This window comes from Poecilia reticulata, chromosome 8, assembly GCF_904066995.2.
Source record: "Poecilia reticulata chromosome 8, P_reticulata-male-v2, whole genome shotgun sequence".
In the NCBI taxonomy this organism is placed as follows: Eukaryota; Metazoa; Chordata; class Actinopteri; order Cyprinodontiformes; family Poeciliidae; genus Poecilia; species Poecilia reticulata.
In genome coordinates, this window is record NC_088837.1 from 22,934,256 (window position 1) to 22,956,377 (window position 22,122).

General features: G+C 37.1%; 3 protein-coding genes across 5 annotated transcripts in view; 2 read left to right on the forward strand and 1 right to left on the reverse strand.

Moving 5' to 3' along the window:
- Positions 1–335: 335 nt before the first annotated feature.
- dcaf7 (ddb1 and cul4 associated factor 7) lies at positions 336–6,193 on the reverse strand. Its single transcript, XM_008416320.3, has 7 exons — positions 5,806–6,193; positions 5,458–5,616; positions 4,536–4,647; positions 4,335–4,453; positions 3,651–3,860; positions 2,527–2,644; positions 336–1,608 (listed from the first exon to the last, which is right to left on the reverse strand). The coding sequence occupies exons 1-7, from the start codon at positions 5,941–5,943 to the stop codon at positions 1,436–1,438; spliced, it is 1,029 nt and encodes a 342-aa protein (XP_008414542.1). The 5' UTR covers positions 5,944–6,193; the 3' UTR covers positions 336–1,435.
- Positions 6,194–7,445: 1,252 nt separating this feature from the next.
- ccdc47 (coiled-coil domain containing 47) lies at positions 7,446–14,819 on the forward strand. The gene is made up of 13 exons (XM_008416322.3): positions 7,446–7,579; positions 8,999–9,300; positions 9,379–9,480; positions 9,646–9,820; positions 10,934–11,055; positions 11,124–11,189; positions 11,276–11,377; positions 11,459–11,569; positions 12,487–12,572; positions 12,653–12,711; positions 13,422–13,531; positions 13,934–14,101; positions 14,219–14,819. The coding sequence occupies exons 2-13, from the start codon at positions 9,007–9,009 to the stop codon at positions 14,297–14,299; spliced, it is 1,476 nt and encodes a 491-aa protein (XP_008414544.1). The 5' UTR covers positions 7,446–7,579; positions 8,999–9,006; the 3' UTR covers positions 14,300–14,819.
- Positions 14,820–15,987: 1,168 nt separating this feature from the next.
- The window catches only part of setd1a (SET domain containing 1A, histone lysine methyltransferase), a 33,068-nt gene continuing 26,933 nt past the window's right edge, over positions 15,988–22,122 (forward strand). Inside the window, exons 1-5 of one of the 3 annotated variants that reach the window (XM_008416326.3) lie at positions 15,988–16,064; positions 18,005–18,149; positions 18,234–18,332; positions 19,889–20,159; positions 21,240–21,370. In XM_008416326.3, the coding sequence (XP_008414548.2) occupies positions 18,012–18,149; positions 18,234–18,332; positions 19,889–20,159; positions 21,240–21,370 (639 nt within the window). In that variant the 5' untranslated portion in view covers positions 15,988–16,064; positions 18,005–18,011. The other 2 variants (XM_008416323.3, XM_008416324.3) reach the window with 2 other exon arrangements.

Sequence of the window (22,122 nt, forward strand, 5' to 3'; positions counted from 1 at the left end):
TACAAGCTAATTTGGATAAAGCAAAGTCATCTTTTCAGAAAAATATCTGGATCAATGTGGTTCTACTCATAAAAGTTTGGTTGTAAAAATATATTTTTACTTAATATTTTTAATCCTACTGATGAAAAATACACATTTTAATAAATTGGCGGTTGGGGCCACACAAAAAACAAAACAATTTAAGAGCCACAAATGGCCCTCAGGCCACACTTTGATCACCCCTGGATAAAATATGAGGTTAAATAGTCCTTCCACAACAAAATTTAATGTTTTTGAATTAAACTTATTAGGTACATAAAAAGGTAAACACAATAGGTAAATAAAACGGCTAAAAGTTGGTTTTTAAGTCATGGGGGAGATTACAATTTATTAGAGCAAATTCAATATTAAACTTTATGAAAAAACACTACAACATGAACACTTGGCTTACCAACATCTTAAGTTTGATATATTTATATTTATGTACATTTTGTCTTGCAATGGCATGCTACAAGGACAGGACTGAAGACGACAAAATAAGAGAAGCAGAAAGCTGCGTCAACTCATTTCAAACTTCACTCAAACTGAGGGAAAAATGCAACGTTTCAAACAATGAACCCTCAACAAATAAGAAGAAAGAGGATATTTAGGGAGCCACCGTTGCTCTGGTAGACTTTAAATGTCAGCTGCAGCACAGAGGAACACCTTCAACTCCCACATTAGGTAAACGAGACTAGTATATATCGTACAGATGCTTTATTGACCAATTACATGGTATGCATCCACAAGAAGGCTACGAGTTAATCCTACATATTTTCACTGCAAAAACAAAATATTACCAAGGATTTTTGTTGTTTTTTGTGGAAATATCTTAATTAAAAATAACTTTAATACAAGATAGGAATTTATTTTAAGTCAATAATTTAATATTTTTAAAAAGTACTAGTTTAATTGTTCATTTTTCCCATGTTAAAAATGAAAATCTCTCACTTGAACTAGTAATTTTTTATTCATATTAAGGAATTGTTAACTTAAAACAAACTTATCTTTCTCAAAAGTTAGTTTTGCCTTTTTTTTTTTAAAGTGTACTAAGATATTTGCACAAAAAAATAGATAAAAAATACTTGGTAATTTTATATTTTTGCAGTGTTCTGCCACCTACAGCAGGTTGTATCAACCTCCAACTAAAAAAAAAACTGATGAAATGCATGAGATCTAAATGCTCTGAATCGTCTCACAGCTGGCTGAGAAGTATTTTTTTAAAAAACCTCAAGGAAACATCGACACTTCCTACAGCTGCTGAGCAAAAATAAATAAGAGCTTACACATGTTTATTAGAAGAGCAGATAAATGTAAACCAACTTCAGAGAAAGTTCACTCTTCGTCCTGAAAGCTGGAGGACAAGAGCTACTGAAAAGTCCAAAAGTGGAACGCGGGGCGCTCGTTTTCTACGGCTTTAGACGCGCAGGATCTCCAGGCAGTTGTTGTAGCAGATGGCGATCCAGTCCGGCTGCGTGGACGCCCACTGAACGTTGTTGATCTCGCCTTCGGCGGTGTAGGCCAGGATGGGGTCTTCAATGGCGCGCGGCATCTGCTGGATGTCCCAGATCAGAGCCTGATGGTCGTCGGCTGAGAAAGGAAGGAAAAACATCAGGATATTTAATGTGATCCGTCATGCTTCCTTTGAAAGGTTAGGATTGGTTTATGGGCGATGCAAAACATTTTTTGCACAAAATCATTCTTAGATGATGAGATTTCTGTTTGCACAGTTCACGATGAGCTGATTTATGGTGTCTTGTCTCTTTAAATCCAAATGAGCTGCTGCTGGCCACGCCCCCCAAATTCAGCGTTTACACTCGCATGGGAAAATGGCTGCAAAATGCACAATTATACAACCGTACATCTTGAAAAAGCAGAAGTGGAGCCTCCTGCACAAAAAACCGAAATTCAGCCAGTGGTTTCTGTATGGTAAGTCAAAAACAAAATATTTGTCTTTTCCAGCAGCCATTACGAAGCACATAAAGCAATAACGGGTGGGACTTCACTCGGGCTGCCAAATGGAAGCATCAAAATGTGCAAAACCTGAACTTTGCACAACAGATCCACTTTAACAATAGAATATATTCAGACTTTGTGCTGTAAAAAAGTACTTCCCCCTTTAACTTCCTCCATTTTTCAGGTTAAATGCTTCAAATAACCAAAAAAAATTAATATTTCTCAAACATAATCTAATTAAAAAGAAAATACAGTTTACCATTGTAAACTGTTTTACAGCTGATTAAACATGCTGGAGCTCAGCTTAGGTTACGTTACATTCCAGAGGTTTTTTGGAAATTATGTCAATTTCTTCTCTGGTTAACTAACAAAGGTATTCTTCTTTCTTTTTCTTTTGCCAAAAAACAACAGGTTTTTTCTTTTTAAAGTGCTTTGGTTGTATTTAGAAGAAGTATAGGCCCAAATGAGATTTCAAAAACCATGCAAAATGTGAATTTTGTGTAGTTGGTCACCTTTGATATTTACCCAACAGCATTTAACTTCCAAACTCACCTGCAGTGCAGATGTGACACGAGGAGTGAGGCGCCCAGGCGATGCCGTTGACGCAGGCGCGATGGTTGTTGAGCCGAGCCACGGGGGTACACGGCACGCGAACGTCCAGGATCACAACCTGGAGAACAGGAATATGAATTAAAAACTTTTTATTTACGGCAGCTTTTCATAAATACTGAACAATATACTCACATAGGCAAACTTCTAGCAAGAAGCAACAGAAATGTAAATGAATGTGCAGTTTCTTGTATGACTATATAGGCTGAAGCGATTACTAAATATTGGTCAACTAATTTAGTAATGGATTAGCTGGAGTAAACTGGCCCTAAAAACATTATTCCCAGAGTTATTATTATGGTAAAACTGTCTAAAATATATACACATTTTATATTTAGGATTAAAAAAAACCCTTTGTAAATATGTTCTACCCAAAACTCCACAAGTAGAATGGTTTTAACTTCAAATTATGGAAAATACTTAAGTACCGTTGGCTATCCAGTTAGCAATGTGTTAATCCAGAAATTAATCGATAGATTAGACCTGCACTGTATTGATGTTGAGTCGAGCAGGAAGGGCTGAACTTTTCATATGTTGATTGAAAAATAAATTATTGTTATGCAACTAGAACTTTTTCATCAATATTAAGGAATTATTTACTTAAAACAAGCTGCTATTTATCGCTGAAAAGTTAGTTGCAAGTTAGTTTTGTCCTTTTTAAAGTGTATTAAAATATTTGCTCTAGAAACTAAAAGGGTTGGGCTTTTATTGTGATGAATAAGAATTTTCATTTATCGTTGTCACAATAAATCGCAATTAATGATGTTTAAACGCCCCCAAAACCGTCCTTAATGTCAGGATTGATAGTTTTACTAACTTCACCACTATTTGTTCAATACATTTGAAAATAAAAGTTAAAATATGCAGTTTAGCAATACAAATCGCACTTTTATGTTTTTTCAAAAAGCATTAATTGTGTTTGTGGGGCTATAATTGCTGTGACACACAGTGGCAGCAATACAGTTACCTAAAAACAAGTAATAGTTCTGTGGGTAAAATACTGTAATAGAACTTTAAGTCCATAGAAAAGCTATTTGCATGAGGAGACATTAATAATGCAACCCAACCTCCATGCCATCCATGGCCATGGTGGCCAGGTAGTTGGGGTCCTGCTTGTTCCAGCAGAGGCGGAGCAGCGGGTGGTGCTGGGGGTCTTCGTAGATGATGGTGCTGTGCTCTAGATGTCGGAGGTCAAACATGCGGACGGATCCGTCGGCGCCCACCGAGGCGAACATGTCTCTGCCTCCGCCCGCGCGGCTGAACGCGATGTCGTAAACCTGAAAACACGCCACAACGTCCCTCAACACTTAGATTTAAATTTATGCTCTGAATTTAAATCATGATTCTAATAAGTTTTAAGTTGATAACTTTTTGTTAAATGTTCGCTGTAATTTAGCCTGCCTTTAATATATTAAATTTTGGAACAGAAAATGGCGGGTTTTTTTTAAATACAATAAATCAATTACTGAATTAGTTGATTATTTCAATAATCGATTAATCACGAATAATCCAATTAGTCATTTCAGCCCTACATGAAAAAATGGCCTCCTTATCTATATTATTTTGTTGAAACACAAACTAGACTTTGAAGCTCGACGTCATTGGAAAGAGTCCAGATAAATCCCTGTTGCCTTGGAAAATAGAATTAAAATGAACCAGAAGCCTGTTGATAAAAACAACTTTAAAGATCAACAACAAAAAACTAAATTCGGGTCAAATGGAGAAGAAATGAAATAAAATAAACTCCAGACCTCTTTGTCGTGAGCGATCAGCTGAGTCTTCACATGTCCGGAAACCAGGTTGACTCGTCCCAAAACCTGACCGGTCTCCAAGCCCCAGATGGTGCAGGTGGTGTCGATGCTGGATGTTCCTGAAACACACAAAAGAAATCATTTAAAGCCAATAAAAGATGAGATGAAAACTAAAGGAGTTTTCTTCATTTTATTTCCTACCGAGCAGATTGGGATCAACTTCGTTCCAGTCAAAGGAGGTGAGCGGAGCGCAGAAGTCCGAGTTCTTGTTGTTGTTCAGCAGACATTCGAGGCGTGTTTCTGTGTCACTGACCTGCAACACGATCCAGAACGATTTAAATCCGGGGTGGCCAGACTTTGGCCACAACTGACTGGGATCAGACAGAAAGTTCTCAAAAATTTCTGATATTAATCTAAAAATTTCTCAGTTTTTCTTTATTTTTCAAACTCTGAAATTTCAACGTTTTTTTTGTTGAAAATTTCAGAAATTAACCTAGAAATTTGTAATTTTTCTCTATCATACTTTTTGACTTTTCAAACTCAGAAATGTTCAAGTTTTTTTTCTAAAATGTATGAGATAAATCTCCATGTTTAAAAATTTTTTGTAGCAATTTTCTTTTGACTTTTCAAACTCAGAAATTTCCAAGACACTTTTTAGAAGATTTCTGAGGTTAATCTAAAAGTTTCTCATGTTTTTTTCCAGCAAATTTGACTTTTGAATGTCAGACATTGCCATGTTTTTTTGTCTAGAAAATTTCTGAACTTGACCTCAAATTTTTAAATTTTTCTCTAGCACATTTTTTGACTTTTCAAACTGATTAGGGTCTGTGTTTTTTCTCAAAAATATGAGATAAACCTCAATATTTGGATTTACTTTCTAGAAAATTTCTGAGATTAACCTCAAAATTTCTGATGTTTTCCATATGTGTTTTTTACGTATAATTTCCTTTTGTGAAATTAAAGTATATTGTAATTTGACTATAAAATGGCACTAATACTCCGCTGTAATAGAAAAATGCAGGTAGTAAAGTCTGTAAAGACAAACATTTCTCCAAATGTATATATTGCTGGAAAATATCCGCACTCCTCTGATTTGTATGGACTTTATAAAGGTTCATCTTACCCTCCATATGCGCAGGTAGTCCCCGCTGGTGGCCAGCAGGTCTGGGTAAACCCCTTTGGTGTCTGGGATCCACATGATCTTGGTGGTGGGGTAAGGATGATCAAAGGTGTTCCTGCAGACAAACTCTGAGCTCTCTTCCTCCAAACCAACCAGCTGGACCTAAAAGAAACACAGATAAGCTGGTAAAGACGGCAGAAACCCAAAAGAACACGACAACTGGACAAAACGTCACCTATAAATGTGTTATTGAAGACAATAGCGCAGTCATATAAGTGATGTTTTGAGCCTCAGTGCGCAGGGAGGTTAGCATAACCTGAAGCTAGCTGCTAATGAAAACACGCTGCGCACCTTGTTGTTGTATTCCTCCACAAAGCTCCCCAGAGCCAGCCGAAAGCGTTTGTCCGGGCGGACGCTCCAGTTCATGGCATACACCGTCCATGGCGCCTCGTATTTGTAGATTTCTTTTCTTTTCCCGTGAAGAGACATCCTCTCCCGAGCTGCGGCTCTTGTCTGGGCAGCTAACCTGCTAACTAACTGTCGGAGAAGTTAACCTTTGAATAAAATACAACTAATTAGTTTCACTTAGGAGAATAAATACAAGGATGTCGGCTGAAAACGACTGATCGATGTAGATAACCTCAATGAAGGCGTGATTTTTCACCACTTCTGCTAACAAAGGGTAGCATTTTTCGTTGGGGCCATCAAATCGTCAGGTTTTGAGGAACGCGATCAACTTCCGGTGGTTATTTCCGAAATAAAATCACCAACAATGCGTTTAAAACTCTACATTCCCGAAGTTTCCTCCATTTTACGGAAGAAAACCCCCGAATTTAGTATTAATATACCCCCAAATTATATAAATATGTCTTATTTGTTTTAAGTTGTCTTAGAACATTTTATCGTGTTGATAAAAAAAAAACGTAATTATCATGGCAGTTACGTTACTGTCTTATTTTTTTTAAGTATTTACTTTTTTTATTTATTCATTTTTTTTATTTATGTATTTTTTATGAGTCTTGAAGGTTTGTACCGGAAGTATACGTTGTTTATTCCTACTTCACAAACAATTGAAGTTTCTTACTGCGACCACAAGAGGGCGACTGTTTACTGTTCCTGGCAACATTACCTTATTTAGGAGTTTTATTTATAACCATATGCGGTTGTGGACAATGAGTGGATGGATGGTTTGTTTAAAATATTCTATAACTCTGTAAAATATTGTTAATTACATCACAAATTATAGTTTGTACTGTAATCAAATCCGTTTTAAAATATGCATTGGAAATCTCTGGTTGCCACAGAGGAGCTTTAAATGTTACTTTTTTTAAATGCATTGATTTAGAAAATGGTTTACATTGAAAGAAAATGTCTGTTTCTTTGTAATTGGCAATAATAATAAACATGGAGTAAATAATATAAACATTGTAATTTAATGTCTGAATTTATTCTTTTTTACTAAAAAACAGACCGTGATTCAGTTATAAAATTAGAGATTATTACCTTATATTGCGCGTACCATTCTTAATGTATTCATTTTTTAATTGATGCTGCTATTCCCCAAACAACACTTTGAAATTGAGTCAAAATATGTTGCTTTTTCATCAATGCTGTTTTGTTTAAAATACAACCAAACATAATAATAACGATTGGTTTTCAAGTGTTACAAATACAGCTAAATAGTGAAAGATCCATTTTCTGTGCTGTCCTAAAAGTGTTTTGTTTCACAAAATAAATATTATGATAACTATATATTTATTATTACATATAAAATATATTGTAACGTAAATCCTTCAAGTCAAAGGTGAAAACGTGCACAAAAATGTAAAATTTTTACAACTCTAAGTTTTAGAGTGTTACTGATAAATACTAACATTTCCATTTCTTTGATACTTAACATCATTAAAAAAATTCAAACTCAAAACTGGAAATAACATTTGTAGTTTTGGACCCCTGGATGTTAGCATCACTAGTCCATAACGGGTTAAAAAAATGTTTTATTTTGAAAGGGTTTTTCCTGCGTGGACAGGAAGTACCCCCGCTTTAGGTTTAACATCACGTCAAGGACAGTTCCGATTTCTTATTCATAACCAGCTTTACCTTTATTGACACTGTTAGAAACCAGGTAAGATACTTGTTCACACATTTAGTCTTAACGGGGTTGTTTTTCCCCGCCGCGTTAAGGAGAAAATGGACAGATTTCCTCTCAGGTCTTCGGTTGTTTGACAGTTAGTTAGCCCCTGTTAGCATGCTAATGGTAAACGTGCTAACAGTGAGTGAGAATTAGTGAGTGTGAGTTGGGGGATGGGTTTGGTTAACTGCGTCTTTGGGGTTTTAATCAACATGTCATTAGTCATTTTTAACTAGAACTCCTCTACAATTTCAAAAAGTTTGACAGCTAATCGCTTTAGCTTGTAATGAAGCTTGTAAACACACTAAATGCAGCAGTACTTGTTCAGGTTTAGCCACAAACTGTTACACCAACTGGAAGTTTGTGCGAATAAGTCAGCTCTTAAACGGTTAAATATCTACTTTTTTTATTCGCGTTAATTTAAAAGTTTAATTTATGAAAAAATTAGTGTGGTGACAAAACATGGTAACAGTTTTCCTTCGTTATCGTCCACTGAGCTTCAGTTGTCAGGGATGTTTCCCACTTGGGGATTTGTTATGTAGACGTTCGTCGATTAATCTAGAAAGTATTTATTCGGCTTATTTCAGAAACAAAGCAATTCTCTACATTATGCTAACATAAAATAACAGAATAGCATTACATTAGATCGGTTTGATAAAGAAAAACAATAAAAGACATAAATATAAATTAAATTAATGATGCTTTAGTTGTTGTTCATCAAAGGCAAATATAAGCAAATGAGGGTTTAGCCTTAATTTTAAAGAAATAAGTGTTTCAGCATTTTTGCCATTTCTTTAAGTTTGTTTCAGATTAGTGGGTCATAAGATTGAATCCTGCTTCTCTGTGTTTGGTTTTGATTCTTCAGAGAACGAGATCAGCCACTACAATCTGCTTTCATAGTTATACACATTCATAAAAATAAAACTTATTTTAGTTTAACTGTAGCATTCATTATTATTTGATTGGAGTTTCTTCAATCTTTCATATTGTGAGAAAATCTTTATTTTCTACGGCTTTATTCAGATTTTCTTATCCCTAAATGCTTGTTTCTGTCATACATTTCTACCTTTTTCACTTGGGTTTAATTTGAACTCACTGTGACTTAATATTTTGAAATAAAACGGTTGCATATGAGGAAAATAAACCCTAGAACATGATGTTGTAATGATTGGTACATTTCACCAGCAGCAGCACAGTGTTGTAACTTCTTTCACTTCAAATTAAATTAATACAGGATTTCTCACACTGATTCGGATGATTCTTTTGTAAATTATACACCTTTTGTTTTCAAAGCTAAAATAGAAGTTTTTCCTATTCTCTGATGGGTAAAAGCTTTTGTTTTGGGATGAGTTTGTAATTTTCTGCAACATTTTGTGAACATTTATTTTGTGTTTTTACCCATATTTAATTCAGACTGCAGCATGCGAAGTGCGTTTTTCCTCCTGGTTACCACCCTGCTGCTCCTCCTGGCCCTTCCTGCCTCCAGAGGACGTTACAACGACGACTTTGAGGACGGCGAGGATCTGGCAGACTTTGACGACAATGACTTCGCAGAGTTTGAGGACATGAATGATGATTTAACAGCCGAGGCGGAGACGGCCCCGCCGCCACGCGTCTCATCACCTTCCTCACAGACTGAAGACGACGACGACGAAGATGAAGCCACCGTGGAGCTGGAGGATGGTCAGGATGGTTTTGAGGACTCCGACACGCAAGTACGTTACCTTAACATTTATTTAAAGGGTATTTTTATGATTGATACCATAATTTATATAATTGTAATTTCTTCCAAGGATCAAGATATGTACAGCAAATACGACCAGGAGGAGTTTGAGGGGATTGGAGACATGGAGAAGACGGGCCACTCCATGAAGGACCCGCTCATAATCCACACGGTAAAACGGGCTTAAAGCTTCTGGGAGTTAATTCAGCTGTATTTTATGATGCCAAGACCTTACATTTTGGTTGAATTAATCCTGGGATGTGATTTAGATGCATTTCTGACGGTCAGAAGTTGATTTGCAGTGTGATTTATCCATCTGCATGTTATGTGTCTGCAGGTTCCTGCACACCTGCAGAACAGCTGGGAGAGTTACTACATGGAGATCCTGATGGTGACGGGTTTGCTGTGCTACATCATGAACTACATCATAGGCAAGAACAAGAACAGCCGACTCGCTCAGGCCTGGTTCAACTCCCACAGGGAACTTCTGGAGAGTAACTTTGCACTTGTGGGTGAGTCCGTCCATTAAACTCCCTGCAGGATCTGTTGGTGCACAACGCCTTGCCAGAGCATTCATGCTGTTTCAATGGTTCCATATTTTGTCATGTTTTAATTTTATGTAATGGAAAGGAATGCATAGATATGATGTGCAAGGAAAATTATACATGAGTTTTCCAAACTTACAAGGACTGCAACTGACAATTATTTTAGTTATCAATTAATCTATTGATTATTTTGACAATTAATTGAATGAAACATTGGCACATTCTTCAGATTTAAAAAAAAAAAAAGATATATAAATAAATATTGCTTTTTAAAAACTAAAAAATATTCCATGAAATAAAATAAATAAATATTTACAAAATACATTACCTTCTTTATTTTTTATTTATTCCAAGATTTGTTTTAATTTTTAATTATTTATTCATTTCATAATGGTGTTTTGTTTTGTAAAGCTACCTTACATATTTTATGGGCTTAATTATTTTAGCTCTTTTTTTTAAATGCAAAATGTATGCATATTTTAAACGGATTTTATTTAATTACTGCTCCAGATGTATTGTTCTTTTAGCAAATTGTCTTTTTTTTAGGCTGCATATTCAAGGTAACAATTAAATAATTACTAAATTAGTTTATTTCAATAATTGATTAATCAGATTTAATCTGATTAATCGTTTCAGCCCTAAAATTGATTGATGCTCATTTTTAAAATACTTATTTAACTTCATTTGTAAGAAATCTTCAGTTGACAATAGTTTGCATTGCCATGTTTTATGCAAACCTTTTCTTTATTGAAGAGTGGCGAGAAATCCTTTTTAAAAGAAAGTTAAAATAAATCTGTTTTGCTATAATTCATACTGGAAAGTAGGTTCACTTTCCTCCTAAACAACAAATTAACCACCTCACTTCAGTGTGATCATTTAGACCAAATCATATCCATGTGGTAGAATGGCCCAGTCCAAGTCTAGGTCAAGTTGAATCCAATAGAATCTGTTGTAAAATTGGAAAATGTAATTTTCCTTCCACTTCACAGTTATGTGCTGTTTTTTCTGTTGGTCAGTCACATAAAATGTGTTTCTCATTTGATAGATTTAGTGATTTCTTGGCATTGATCTGTACTCCAGGCGATGACGGCACCAGTAAAGAACCTGTGAGCACTGGGAAGCTGAATCAGGAAAACGAACACATCTATAATCTGTGGTGCTCCGGCCGTGTGTGCTGTGAAGGAATGCTGATTCAACTCAAGGTATTTGCTTACAGCCATTTAAATCCTCCCCTGTCGGTGTTTTCTGAACCTGCTGCTGGTTGTTTTAGTTCCTGAAGAGGCAGGACCTCCTGAACACTGTGACCAGGATGATGAGGCCCGCGTCTGACCAAGTGGTAAGAGTTTCTGCTGCAGCAAATCTAGAAACATTTTCTTCCTCTGCGCAGAGCTTTAGCCGTGCTGTCTGGGTTTTTCTCTGCAGCAAGTCAAAGTGACGCTTAACGACGAAGACATGGACACTTTCGTCTTTGCTGTGGGCTCCAAGAGAGCCATGGCTCGGCTGCAGAAGGAGATGCAGGACTTGGTGAATCATTTTGTGATTGTTTTTCTGTTGACTCCGTTTTTATATTTAAATTAACAATAGTGTTTTTTTTGTTTTTAATAGAGCGAGTTCTGCAGCGACAAGCCAAAGTCGGGGGCGAAATATGGGCTTCCAGACTCCATGGCAATTCTCAGTGAGATGGGAGAAGTAACGGATGGTGTGATGGATAATAAGGTGATTCCTCTAATTACTATGAAGGATGCAAACAATCAATTTAGGATTAATTGTAGATTAATAGGTTAAAATTAGTTCCACTCGATTAACTAATAACGTCCGCTTAGAGCTTCTTTTAGTTTTGTTGTTTAGCCTCCGTCCAGCAGGGGGCGCCTCTGCTGGTCATCTTTAAGAAGAGTCAAGTTGATACAGAAATAAATATGGCTGAGGCATGCCAGAACAGGAAAGAGGAACGGTCCCAACTACAGCAGCGTATTAGGAATGTTGTTTCAACTTTTGGAGCTCAGAGAATTTCCTAGTTTTTCTACTAAAACATTTGACATTAATCCCAAAATGTTTGAGTTTTGTTTCTTTTTTTAAATTATTCTATCTACAGGAAAATTAAAAAATTGTAAATGATGGGGAAAAAAAATCATGATGCCATTAAAAAAAGGTTGATTTTGATGTCTGGCATTAATGCACTTCCTGAAGCAAATATGTCACATTCCAACAAGAGAAAGCACAGACAGTGCTAAAATATGAACATCTCTGTTCATGGAGAATTATTTACTTCATCTTTTATTTTTCTATTCAGCTACCTAGGAGGCTCCTGTTTTGTTATATTTTATAAAAGCGTCTAATTATGTCAGAAAACCTGTTTATTTTCTGTTAAGTCAGAGCTGACATAAAATAACCTTAAAACTTTTTTATAATTCAACATATTGTGAATATTTTGCCCTTTATGTTATGTAAATGTGTTTGACCATCTGGATACAAGAGAAAATGCCTTTGGGTTTCCATATTGACCAAGTTCTGAAAGCTGTGGATAAGTGGATATTTTTAAGAAAATATCTGCTTATCAATGAATCATTAGTCAGTTTATTGGATCAACCAACTTTAGATTGACTCATTAATCGATAACTTGCTTCTCGTTTCAGATGGTTCACTACATCACCAACCATGCTGACAAGATCGAGTCGATCCATTTCTCGGATCAGTTTTCTGGTCCAAAAATTATGCAAGAGTGAGTATTTTATGGTTTTGGTTTGTTTCTGGAACAGAACCTGGTTTTGCTGTTGTGACGCTGAATGTTTTGTTTTTCAGGGAGGGTCAGCCGTTAAAGCTGCCTGAGACCAAGAAGACTCTACTGTTTACATTTAATGGTGAGGAGATTTTCTGCTGTCGTCACTTAAACTCATAAGTTTAATGTTTCATACCAGGTCCGATTTCCAATTTTTACCAATTTTTTTCTTGCTTTCTCTTCTTAAAAAGAGAAATGACAGAAAATATTTTCAGAAAGTGGCTTTTATTTTAATCATCCCATTTGTGAGTTTTACAACAGAGTAACATTTTAGCTTAATTATAAAGATATAGTCACAATATTAGCAGAATAAAGATGCAATTTTACCAGAACGTCTCAAATTTATGGAAGAAATGTTTTGTTTTTTTTTAATAAGAAAAATGTTTGAAAATACTTTTTTGTTGTTTTCTTGTTGGAGTCTATCAAATTACTACTTAATTATTCTAATTTTACAACTTTATTCTGGTAATATTATGACTTTAGCATTTTGTGACTTTATTCTTGTGAAAAAACTATAAAAATCTTGGCCTGACGGTTACATTTTATCTGACCTCAAATTAAAAATTAAAAGAAGCTGTAAAACAAAACAAGCTTGTAAAACAAGATGGCCGACTTGGGCTTGCTGACATCACTCGTAACTATGGAAACCCAGTGAGAGCATTAGTGAGGGGGGAAAAAATCCAGATTTTCCAAATTCCAAAAATTCAGTGAATCGCTGAAATCGATCTGCGCGGCCAGCCGTCCTACACGCTTAAAGTTATGCTGAGTTTTTCTGGATGTTTCGCTCTGCAGTGCCTGGCTTCGGCAGCACGTCTCCCAAAGACATGGACTCTCTGCTTCCGCTCATGAACATGGTGATCTACAGCATCGATAAGGTCAAGAAGCTCCGCCTGAACAGAGAGGTGAGTGAAACGCTTCAGTGACTTAGTCAACAACAAATGAAACCACTTGTGCAGGAGCCTCCACTTCTGCTTTTCAAAGTTGTACGGTTGTATAATTGCGAATCTTTTTGCAGCCATTTTTATGTGTGCGTGTAAACATTGAGTTGGGGGGCGTGGCCAGCAGCTTATTTGGATTTAAAGTGACAGGAGGCCCTAAAAGAAGCTCATTCTCAACTGACCAGAATAAATTCTCATCATCTAAGAATGATTTTGTGCAAGAAATGTCGTCAACTTGCTTGTACAGATCATAGGCCTTTCTTAATCTGTTCCAGGAAACATAATAACTCGCCTTTAAAAACACAAAACCTTCTAATTATATATTTTAGGAGGTACATTGTCTTAAAATCCTCCTCGTGTGTTTAGGGAAAGCAGAAAGCGGACAGAAACCGGGCTCGCGTTGAGGAGAACTTCCTGAAACAGACGCACGCTCAGCGCCAGGAAGCAGCCCAGACCCGCAGAGAGGAGAAGAAAAGGGCCGAGAAGGAGAGGATCATGAACGAAGAGGATCCTGAGAGACAACGCCGTCTGGAGGTCTGAAACCCGCCCCAACTTCTGCTTTAATTACGGAGCTTAAAAAAACCACACGAATGTTCTGGTTCGGTTTTGGACTTCAGCTATTCTTTGGTCTCCTCCCGTTTCTTCATGCAGGAAGCAGCGCAGCGGCGTGAGCAGAAGAAGATTGAGAAGAAGCAGATGAAGATGAAGCAGATCAAAGTGAAAGCCATGTGAAGGAGAAAAAGCATTAAAGCACATGGAGAATCAGTGCTTTGCTCAGCTTCTCTTCCTGCTACTGCCATTCAATTTCCACAACTTCAGCCAGAAATCTTCCATCAAACTCTCTGATTGTGTCCGGCTTTGCTGTTGGTTTCACCTGCTGCTCCTTTTGACGGGATTAAAACCTAAAAAATGGAGAAAAATCCGTCATATGAGTCTCTGGTTGGCATCAAGTTTGTTTGTTTTTTAAACATTTCTCAAATGTTGGTCTGAAAAAACCCTAATGATTGTTTTTAAACAGTTGCTGGTGAGCAGGACACTACTAGGCGATATTGAGCCGCATTTTTAAAGGACTGAAAGCATTGCTGTTATTTCATTGGTAATATATTAGCATTATTGTAATCTTTAAACAATAATGTCGAGGAAATGTTTAATATATATTTGAAATAAGTTTCTGTCAGGCTGTTTCTAATTGTTATCTGAGCAAACAATAAATGCACTGAAGTCTTTAAAAATAAAAGTTTTCCTTTTGTCATATTGCAATTATTGTTTTTTTAAAAATATCAAAATGAGTGAAATATCAGTTTTTATTATTTTACATCAAATCCATCTGGATTCTTTTGCTACAAAAAAGCTCAAGTTCATGCTAAACAAGCAATTGGCATGTAGATTTTTATTTTTCTTACATTTCTGAATATGGGTGTTAAGTAAATTTCCTTGTTTAAGATACTATAAACTGATCCACAACATTCATTGTAACAATGCATTATAAAAATGGCTCAGTTGTATTTATTTTACATGAACTGTTGGTTGAAGCAAATTTTAACATTTTTTTTTTATCTGTATCTGAATAAATGTACGCAAAGTAAAGGTTTAATATTTCTAAATGAATTTACGCTGCTGCAGTAAATGATTATGTATACTTTAGAAGGGAGCCATAAAATTTGTCATTAATTACAAGATAATTACCAAAATTCTCTTTTTTTTAATTTTTTAGCTCTGTTGTGAATAAATGAATTACTTTTAATATAAAGTTGTAGTGGAGAATCTGATACTATCAAAAATTTTAATACAAATTATTTTAAACATTTAAAACTGGGGCAATAAATCAGCTAATGTGGGGTTATTTCTAATTTGTGATTATGTATTTTATCTTGGGTGTCACTGATTATTTGTTCCTCCAGTAAAATGTATCTATATCAATACTTAATTACTATTAAATACTTAGTTTTTAATAAATGAACTATATTATTTCTCTTACGTTGTAAATTTTGTCCTTACTGACTAGTCTTACTTTTGTTACACCTTAATTTCCCCACTATGGGACAATGCAGGTTAATTCTATTAAAACACTAAGTAGTCTTGTAAAATTAGCTGTTTATGTAACATAATTAATACTGCAATAAAACAACTCTTATGTTTTATAACAATCTATTATTTGTTTTAAAAGTCAAGAAAAAAAACCATTTAGATTTATTTTACTTCACTCATTCTTATTGAGTTGTTTCACCACTTGGCCGGTAGGGGGCGAATTTGTCACCGTTCAAACTGGAAATGATACAAGCAGATTCAAGCATAATTTTACACTACAAATATTCAACTGATTATACAGTAAGTTATCTTTCAAAATCTTTGTTATTTTATCTAATTCAAAGTTATGTTTTAAGTTTCAATAATCTGTTTATTTGTTGTTTGTTTTGTGTCTGTGTAGAGGAAAGTGCGGGTGAGCAACTGAAGACTGCATTAACATGCATTGATGGGGAGCAGGCGAGGCGTTCAGGTTGGTTACGCGATGGCCGCTCTCTCAACAATATCTGGATTTTGAAATAGAAAACAATGGCTTCGGCGCTCGTAGATGGTCGTTGGTCTATCGACTAATTTCCGGAATGGTAGCGGTATTGTTTTAGTTCGTTAGATGTGCTTTAACCCCGGGTCGTAGGTGTCATATATCTGTTTGTGACCCAGTGTTTTTCTTCTTGGTCTCGCGGGCCTGGCTGCAGCTGCCTACACTGTAGCGGCGGCGAATTGCTACTTTCGGATGAGCGGGTCTCCAAGAGGTGGGGGGGCTGAACTTTGGTTAAATCGTGGGCAAGGCAGTCCTAAGAAGTTTCGATAAGATATGCATGTCACGATTGCAACTTATAAAATCTAATACGTGTATGTGGAGGTCTTCAAGTTCAAAGTTTAAACTGTTAACTTGATGTTGCTAAGTTAGCATTAGCCATCAGTAGCATCAGTTTGCCCTAGCTAAAGCGAGAAGACAATTAATTTTTACTTTGCTTTACGTTGTCGGACTATCGGCAACGTGCAGGTTCGGTTTTTAAGGAACGCTTCTGAAACGCGGACAGATGCGCTGAACATTAATTCTGCTTTGACGCTTGCTGAAACAATTATTTGCATTTTGTGGATCCACTTTAGCCTCTGCTAACAGCAAGCTGCTAGCTAAAGTATCTGATCAGTGACGTAGCGCTGATCATTGTTTTGACAGCAGCTTAACCGAAGCCGACAGCAAGCTGACGATAATGCTAAACATTTTACATACTTTAAATGTGATCTCGGAGTAAATTAATGCGACCCAGAAGTCAGTGAAGTTGATCTCTGGCTAAATGCTGTGACGCAGCTTATCGTTCCTTTGCAGGCGATAGTTATTTATCTGTAATCACTGCATCTTTTCACATCTGTCTTAGTTCAATTCGCATCTAATTTGTTAAGGTTGTTCTGGTGCGTTTAGGTTTCTTGGACCGACCTGAAAAATTTTAAACCACAAATTGATTTTCGTATTTTCCAGGACGGCATTCCTTACCCTAATTTCTAAAAAAAACAAAAAACATTAACAGTCTAAATTAATATGTAACTAATCTGTTGCAGCTTTGCCTGGCGTTTAAACATACAATGTTTTCTTTTTTTGCTCTAAATAGGGACAATTAACCCCATGCTGCCCTCATGCTGCTTAAAGCCTGTGAGAAAAAAGCCTCAAACTACAGAATTTGATTTTAATTGGTTCAAAGTCTGGATAAATGTAGGAAAAATAGAAAATGGAGACGTATTTGTATTTCCAGGCTGTATTTTCTGTCGAATTTAACAGTTTGTAATATTTAGGAGTAAATTATCTCAGTCCATATATGGTTTTTCTTCGCACCTTTTATTTACAAGGTGAACACAGTTTAAATGATTTCATATTTTTCTAAACTACTATATTAAGACTTTAGTTTAATATATCTGTAATATGTTCTTACCAGTTTTATGAGTAGATATTTCATAAAAAGATGTAACTGGTGATAGATCCAGGATTCTGAACAATAAACACATCAGGAAATAGAGGGAAGTCTTATGTACTGTTTAGGTTTTATAACTTGGTAATTTTTTAAGCTTAACCATTTTAGAAGCATCCTTTGTAACTTTTTATTAAAACTTATTTAGTGCTTGATTAATAAAACAAAACTGGCTGAAAACTAACAGATAAGTTAGAAAACTTGAGTCAGAAAAAATATAAATATACATTTTTGAGTTTGGAGCATATTTACGAAAAACATTGACCTCCGTAAGTTTTATACAAATGTGTTTATTAAAGTGGAGAGGAAATGAAAAAGTCTTGAAACTATGACTTAAAAAATCATTTGCTTGCTAAATTCCTAGATCCGAGTCACTTAGCTGTTTTTTGTTTGTTTGTTTGTTAGTTTTCCAGCAGATCCTCTTGAATGTTTTTCTTCTTGTCCTCAGTTATAGGATGGATCCAGACAGTGGGACCGAAACACAGAAAGCAGTCAGCTTGCAGTGGAAAAGCTACAAACTCGTCCAGGACCCGGCCATTCGGCGGGTTACGCAGAAGGTCTACAGATATGACGGAGTGCATTTCAGTGTTCCAGTGAGTCCAACTGGAGTTTATTCACTTTAAAATGCCGATCAGTTCCAAGGTTTACTTCTTATTTGCTGTGTTATTTTTGTTTAGGACTCTGGGTTTCCCCCTGTGGGCGAACTCCGGGACCCTAGACCCCGGAGATTATGGTCCAGGTATACAGAAATATCCCTACCAGTGCCAAAGTTCAAGGTGGGCTCCACTTCTCTGACTTTGTTTTATCGATCCGTTAGACATTCATTTAAAAAACCAAAATATAACTACTGTAGTTTTGACCTGGAGCAGTTAATTCAAATTAGATTTTACTCTGATATATGATATTTTGTTTTAGAAGGTGAGGAAGAATTAAGAAAATCAATTAATAGGGAAGTAAATGCAAAGATGATGATGTTGCTTAGCAACAGCAGTGAAAGGATGTTGGCCAATTGTATAAAAGCGAGAGTGTAACTTCTCTTTTCTCCCAGAGACGTTTCCAAATTCAAGACAAGTTGAACGGTTGTGTTATGAGCATAATTACTGCAGCATCGGAAACTTCTTAAGCCTTTCAGAAATGATAGGATGTCTGTCACAATGAGCAACAAATTATTTTATAGCTCGGTAAATTAAAAGCAGTGCAATCATTTTTATTCGGAAAAGAGATGCTCTTCTTTAATTTAGTTGAAACGCTGCAAACATTTGACACCCAGTAGTTTGTACAACCTGCACAGTGGCGCAGTTGGTAGAGCTGTTGCCTTGCAGCAAGAAGGTTCTGGGTTCGATTCCCGGCCCCTGTTTTTCTGCATGGAGTTTGCATGTTCTCCCTGTGCATGGTGGGCTTTCTCCAGGTACTCCGGTTTCCTCCCACAGTCCAAAAACATGACTGTCAGGTTAATTGGTCTCTCCAAATTGCCCATAGGTGGGAGTGTGAGTGTGAGTGTGTGTGTGTGTGTGTGCGTGTGCGTGTGCGCACGCGCGCGCATGGTTGTGTGTCCTGTGTGTCTCTGTGTTGCCCTGCGACAGACTGGCGACCTGTCCAGGGTGACCCCGCCTCTCGCCCGAAACGTTAGCTGGAGAGGAACCAGCAATGAAAAGAAAATGGATGGATGGATGGATGGATGGATGGATGGATGGATGGATGGATGGATGGATGGATGGATAGTTTGTACAACCTGCCACTTTTGCCTGTTTTCCTGGTCTAAACTCGATAATTATCCTTTTTTTTTTTAAAAATACGATTTGGTTTCAGATTTGGTTACTGAAACTCTAAAATCCATTTTAATTGGTGGGTTTTTTTTCTTTTTCCAAATATTTTAGATGTTAAATGTTCTTTAGAAATCAAAGTTTTTATATTTTGAGTGATCATTTAATAAGGCAAATTATCTTAAAATATCAATACTAACATTTGTTGCGATCATTATTGGCTTATTGGTACCTAACTTCATTTTAAGAACGTTTTTCATTATTTTGCTGTCAGTGCTGCTGTATGAATGTCATGTTGCAGTTATTTGCTGATTGGTCTTGAACTCAGGATGACTTTATTATCCTGGATGTGACCGACCACTTATAAACGCAGCGGTTGTGTGAAATCTGTCACGCTCGAAGGTCATTTGGCCTAAAATGTTTTCACTCATTATTTGCACATTATCTTTCCAAACCAGATGTTTTCCTGCACTTCAGCTGTTCCGCGTTTATGATTTCCACAGATCAGTCACTGCGCTTTCCTGGAATAGCAGAGCCTGTTCCTAACCTTTTTTTTTTTTTTGCCGCAGCTCGATGAGTTCTACGTGGGTCCCATACCCCTCAAAGAGGTGACCTTCGCCAGGCTCAATGACAACATCAAGGAACCTTTCCTGGCAGAAATGTGCTCCAAGTTTGGCGAAGTGGAGGAGATGGAGATCCTGTTTCATCCCAAGACCAGGAAGCACTTGGGTCTGGCCAGGGTGTTGTTCACCAACACGAGGGGAGCGAAGGACACAGTCAAGCATTTGCACAACACCTCTGTCATGGGAAACATCATTCATGCTCAGCTCGATATAAAAGGTAAAGTTTATTGTGGCTGCTGTTGTAGAGATGTAGACCCATTACATCCTGCCTCCATTTCTCTGCTTGAGGGCAAAAAGTTGCTCGCTAACAATGACTAGCATTGATTTTAGCTGTTAAAATGTCAATATAACGCATGAAATCTATAACGTAGGCCTGATATATAAAAGTAAAAGGGACGCAGTGCTTTACTACCAATTGTCAACACGATGGCAACTATATTATAAGGTCAGGAAAAAGTTTTAATAAAGAAACGGCGAGGGAGAGGGAAGTAGGTCAGCTGTGCTAGCTTGAGTATGAAAACCATAACATGTAGATGGGCTGTGGAATTTGGTGTGTTTCTGTTCAGTTAAAAAATAAAAAAGGCGACCTAAACACCAACTGTCTGACAGATCATCAGTAGAGCAGGTGTTTAAATTAGCTAATGAGCCACCGCAGAGTTAGCTTAGCTAATAGCAGCGGTAGCTAACCTACCACATCGATCGCTTATTAATAACAATCAAGCCTGAAAACATGAAACTGGGATGAACTGAATCTTCTGTTCTTTGTGTGGAAAATGTTTGAATGTTTTGTGGTGTTAAACCCTGAAGTGGCGTGGTTGTCGGTTGCTATGGCAACGAGTCTGCGCGTAGCTGACACAGAGTGAGGAAGAAAAAAGTGGTTTTGACTTGTTCAACGGTTTCTCTGCGTTATTTTTCCCTCTTCTGTGGCTCACTGCACTAAATTAATCATACGTACATCTCCAGGTTTGATTTAGTTAAATCTTTGCACCGTGGCTTTGGACAGCTTGTCTTCATTTTTGGTAAACGCTTGTTGACTGTTTCTTTTTTTGTAAGATGTGCTGATCATGAAGACTGATCTGTTTCTCCTGAAGAGCAGGAAAAAAAATATGAAAAAAAGAAATGTAAGCTTTAATAATGCCGTTTCTACAGCGCTGTTGACAGTTGCCCATCAAGATGGCGGCGCATTTCCGGGTGACTTACTTCTGGTCTGGTTTTGTGGGAACTATCCACTTAGACAAGTTACTGTAAATAATCAAACATGGACCGTATTTTTAGCAAGGCGTTTGTTTTTCTGCAGGTCAGCAGCGGCAGAAGTACTACGACCTCATCGTGAACGGGTCCTACACGCCTCAGACGGTGCCGCTCGGAGGGAAAGCTTTGACGGACAGCGTTCAGTCTCAGACGCCGGCGCAGCCACAGCCGGATACGGTACGACGCCTCAGTCAGTAGATGATCAGTTCGCGAGTCAGGAGTTCAATATTTACACTGATGTTGAATCAAAGCAGTTACAGAGTTACTGCAGACAGAAATGACTATCATTAGGTTATAAAAATAGTGATTTAAAGCAGCTTGTTGATGGTAAATTAGCATGAAAAGGAGGAGACATTCAGTGTCTTTGAATTATTATTTTGTTCTTGTAACTTTGGTGACTTTTACCATCCGGTGGAAAATATTCTTTTGGCTAAATGTAGCGTATTTACAGAAATGTTATTAGTACAAATTATCCCTGCAATAAATATTTTATAAATAAAATTAGAGTTGGTTCAAACCTGTCCAGGGTGACCCCGCCTCTCGCCCGAAACGTTAGTTGGATGGATGGATTAGAATTGGTTCAGGTTCATAAATTGTCCAGTTTTAGCGTCGATGTGAATCAGTCCATCCATCCATCCATCCATCCATTTTCTTTACATCCTTGTCCCTCAGTGGGGTCGGGAGGGTTGCTGGTGCCCATCTCCAGCTAACGTTCCGGGCGAGAGGCGGGGTCACCCTGGACAGGTCGCCAGTCTGTCGCAGGGCAACACAGAGACACACAGGACACACAACCATGCACACACACTCACACCTAGGGGCAATTTAGAGAGGCCAATTAACCTGACAGTCATGTTTCTGGACTGTGGGAGGAAACCGGAGTACCTGGAGAAAACCCACGCATGCACAGGGAAAACATGCAAACTCCATGC

What these genes read in the sequence shown, in the direction of transcription:
- dcaf7 (XM_008416320.3), bottom strand. Translation starts at nt 5,943, where the DNA reads ATGTCTCTTCACGGGAAAAGAAAAGAAATCTACAAATACGAGGCGCCA. An exon ending in AGTTGATCCCAATCTGCTCG is followed by an intron (nt 4,454 to 4,535) that starts GTAGGAAATAAA and finishes TGTGTGTTTCAG; the next exon opens with GAACATCCAGCATCGACACC. An exon ending in GTGTCACATCTGCACTGCAG is followed by an intron (nt 1,609 to 2,526) that starts GTGAGTTTGGAA and finishes TTCCTTTCTCAG; the next exon opens with CCGACGACCATCAGGCTCTG.
- ccdc47 (XM_008416322.3), top strand. Translation starts at nt 9,007, where the DNA reads ATGCGAAGTGCGTTTTTCCTCCTGGTTACCACCCTGCTGCTCCTCCTG. An exon ending in GGCCCGCGTCTGACCAAGTG is followed by an intron (nt 11,190 to 11,275) that starts GTAAGAGTTTCT and finishes TTTTCTCTGCAG; the next exon opens with CAAGTCAAAGTGACGCTTAA. An exon ending in AGAGACAACGCCGTCTGGAG is followed by an intron (nt 14,102 to 14,218) that starts GTCTGAAACCCG and finishes TTCTTCATGCAG; the next exon opens with GAAGCAGCGCAGCGGCGTGA.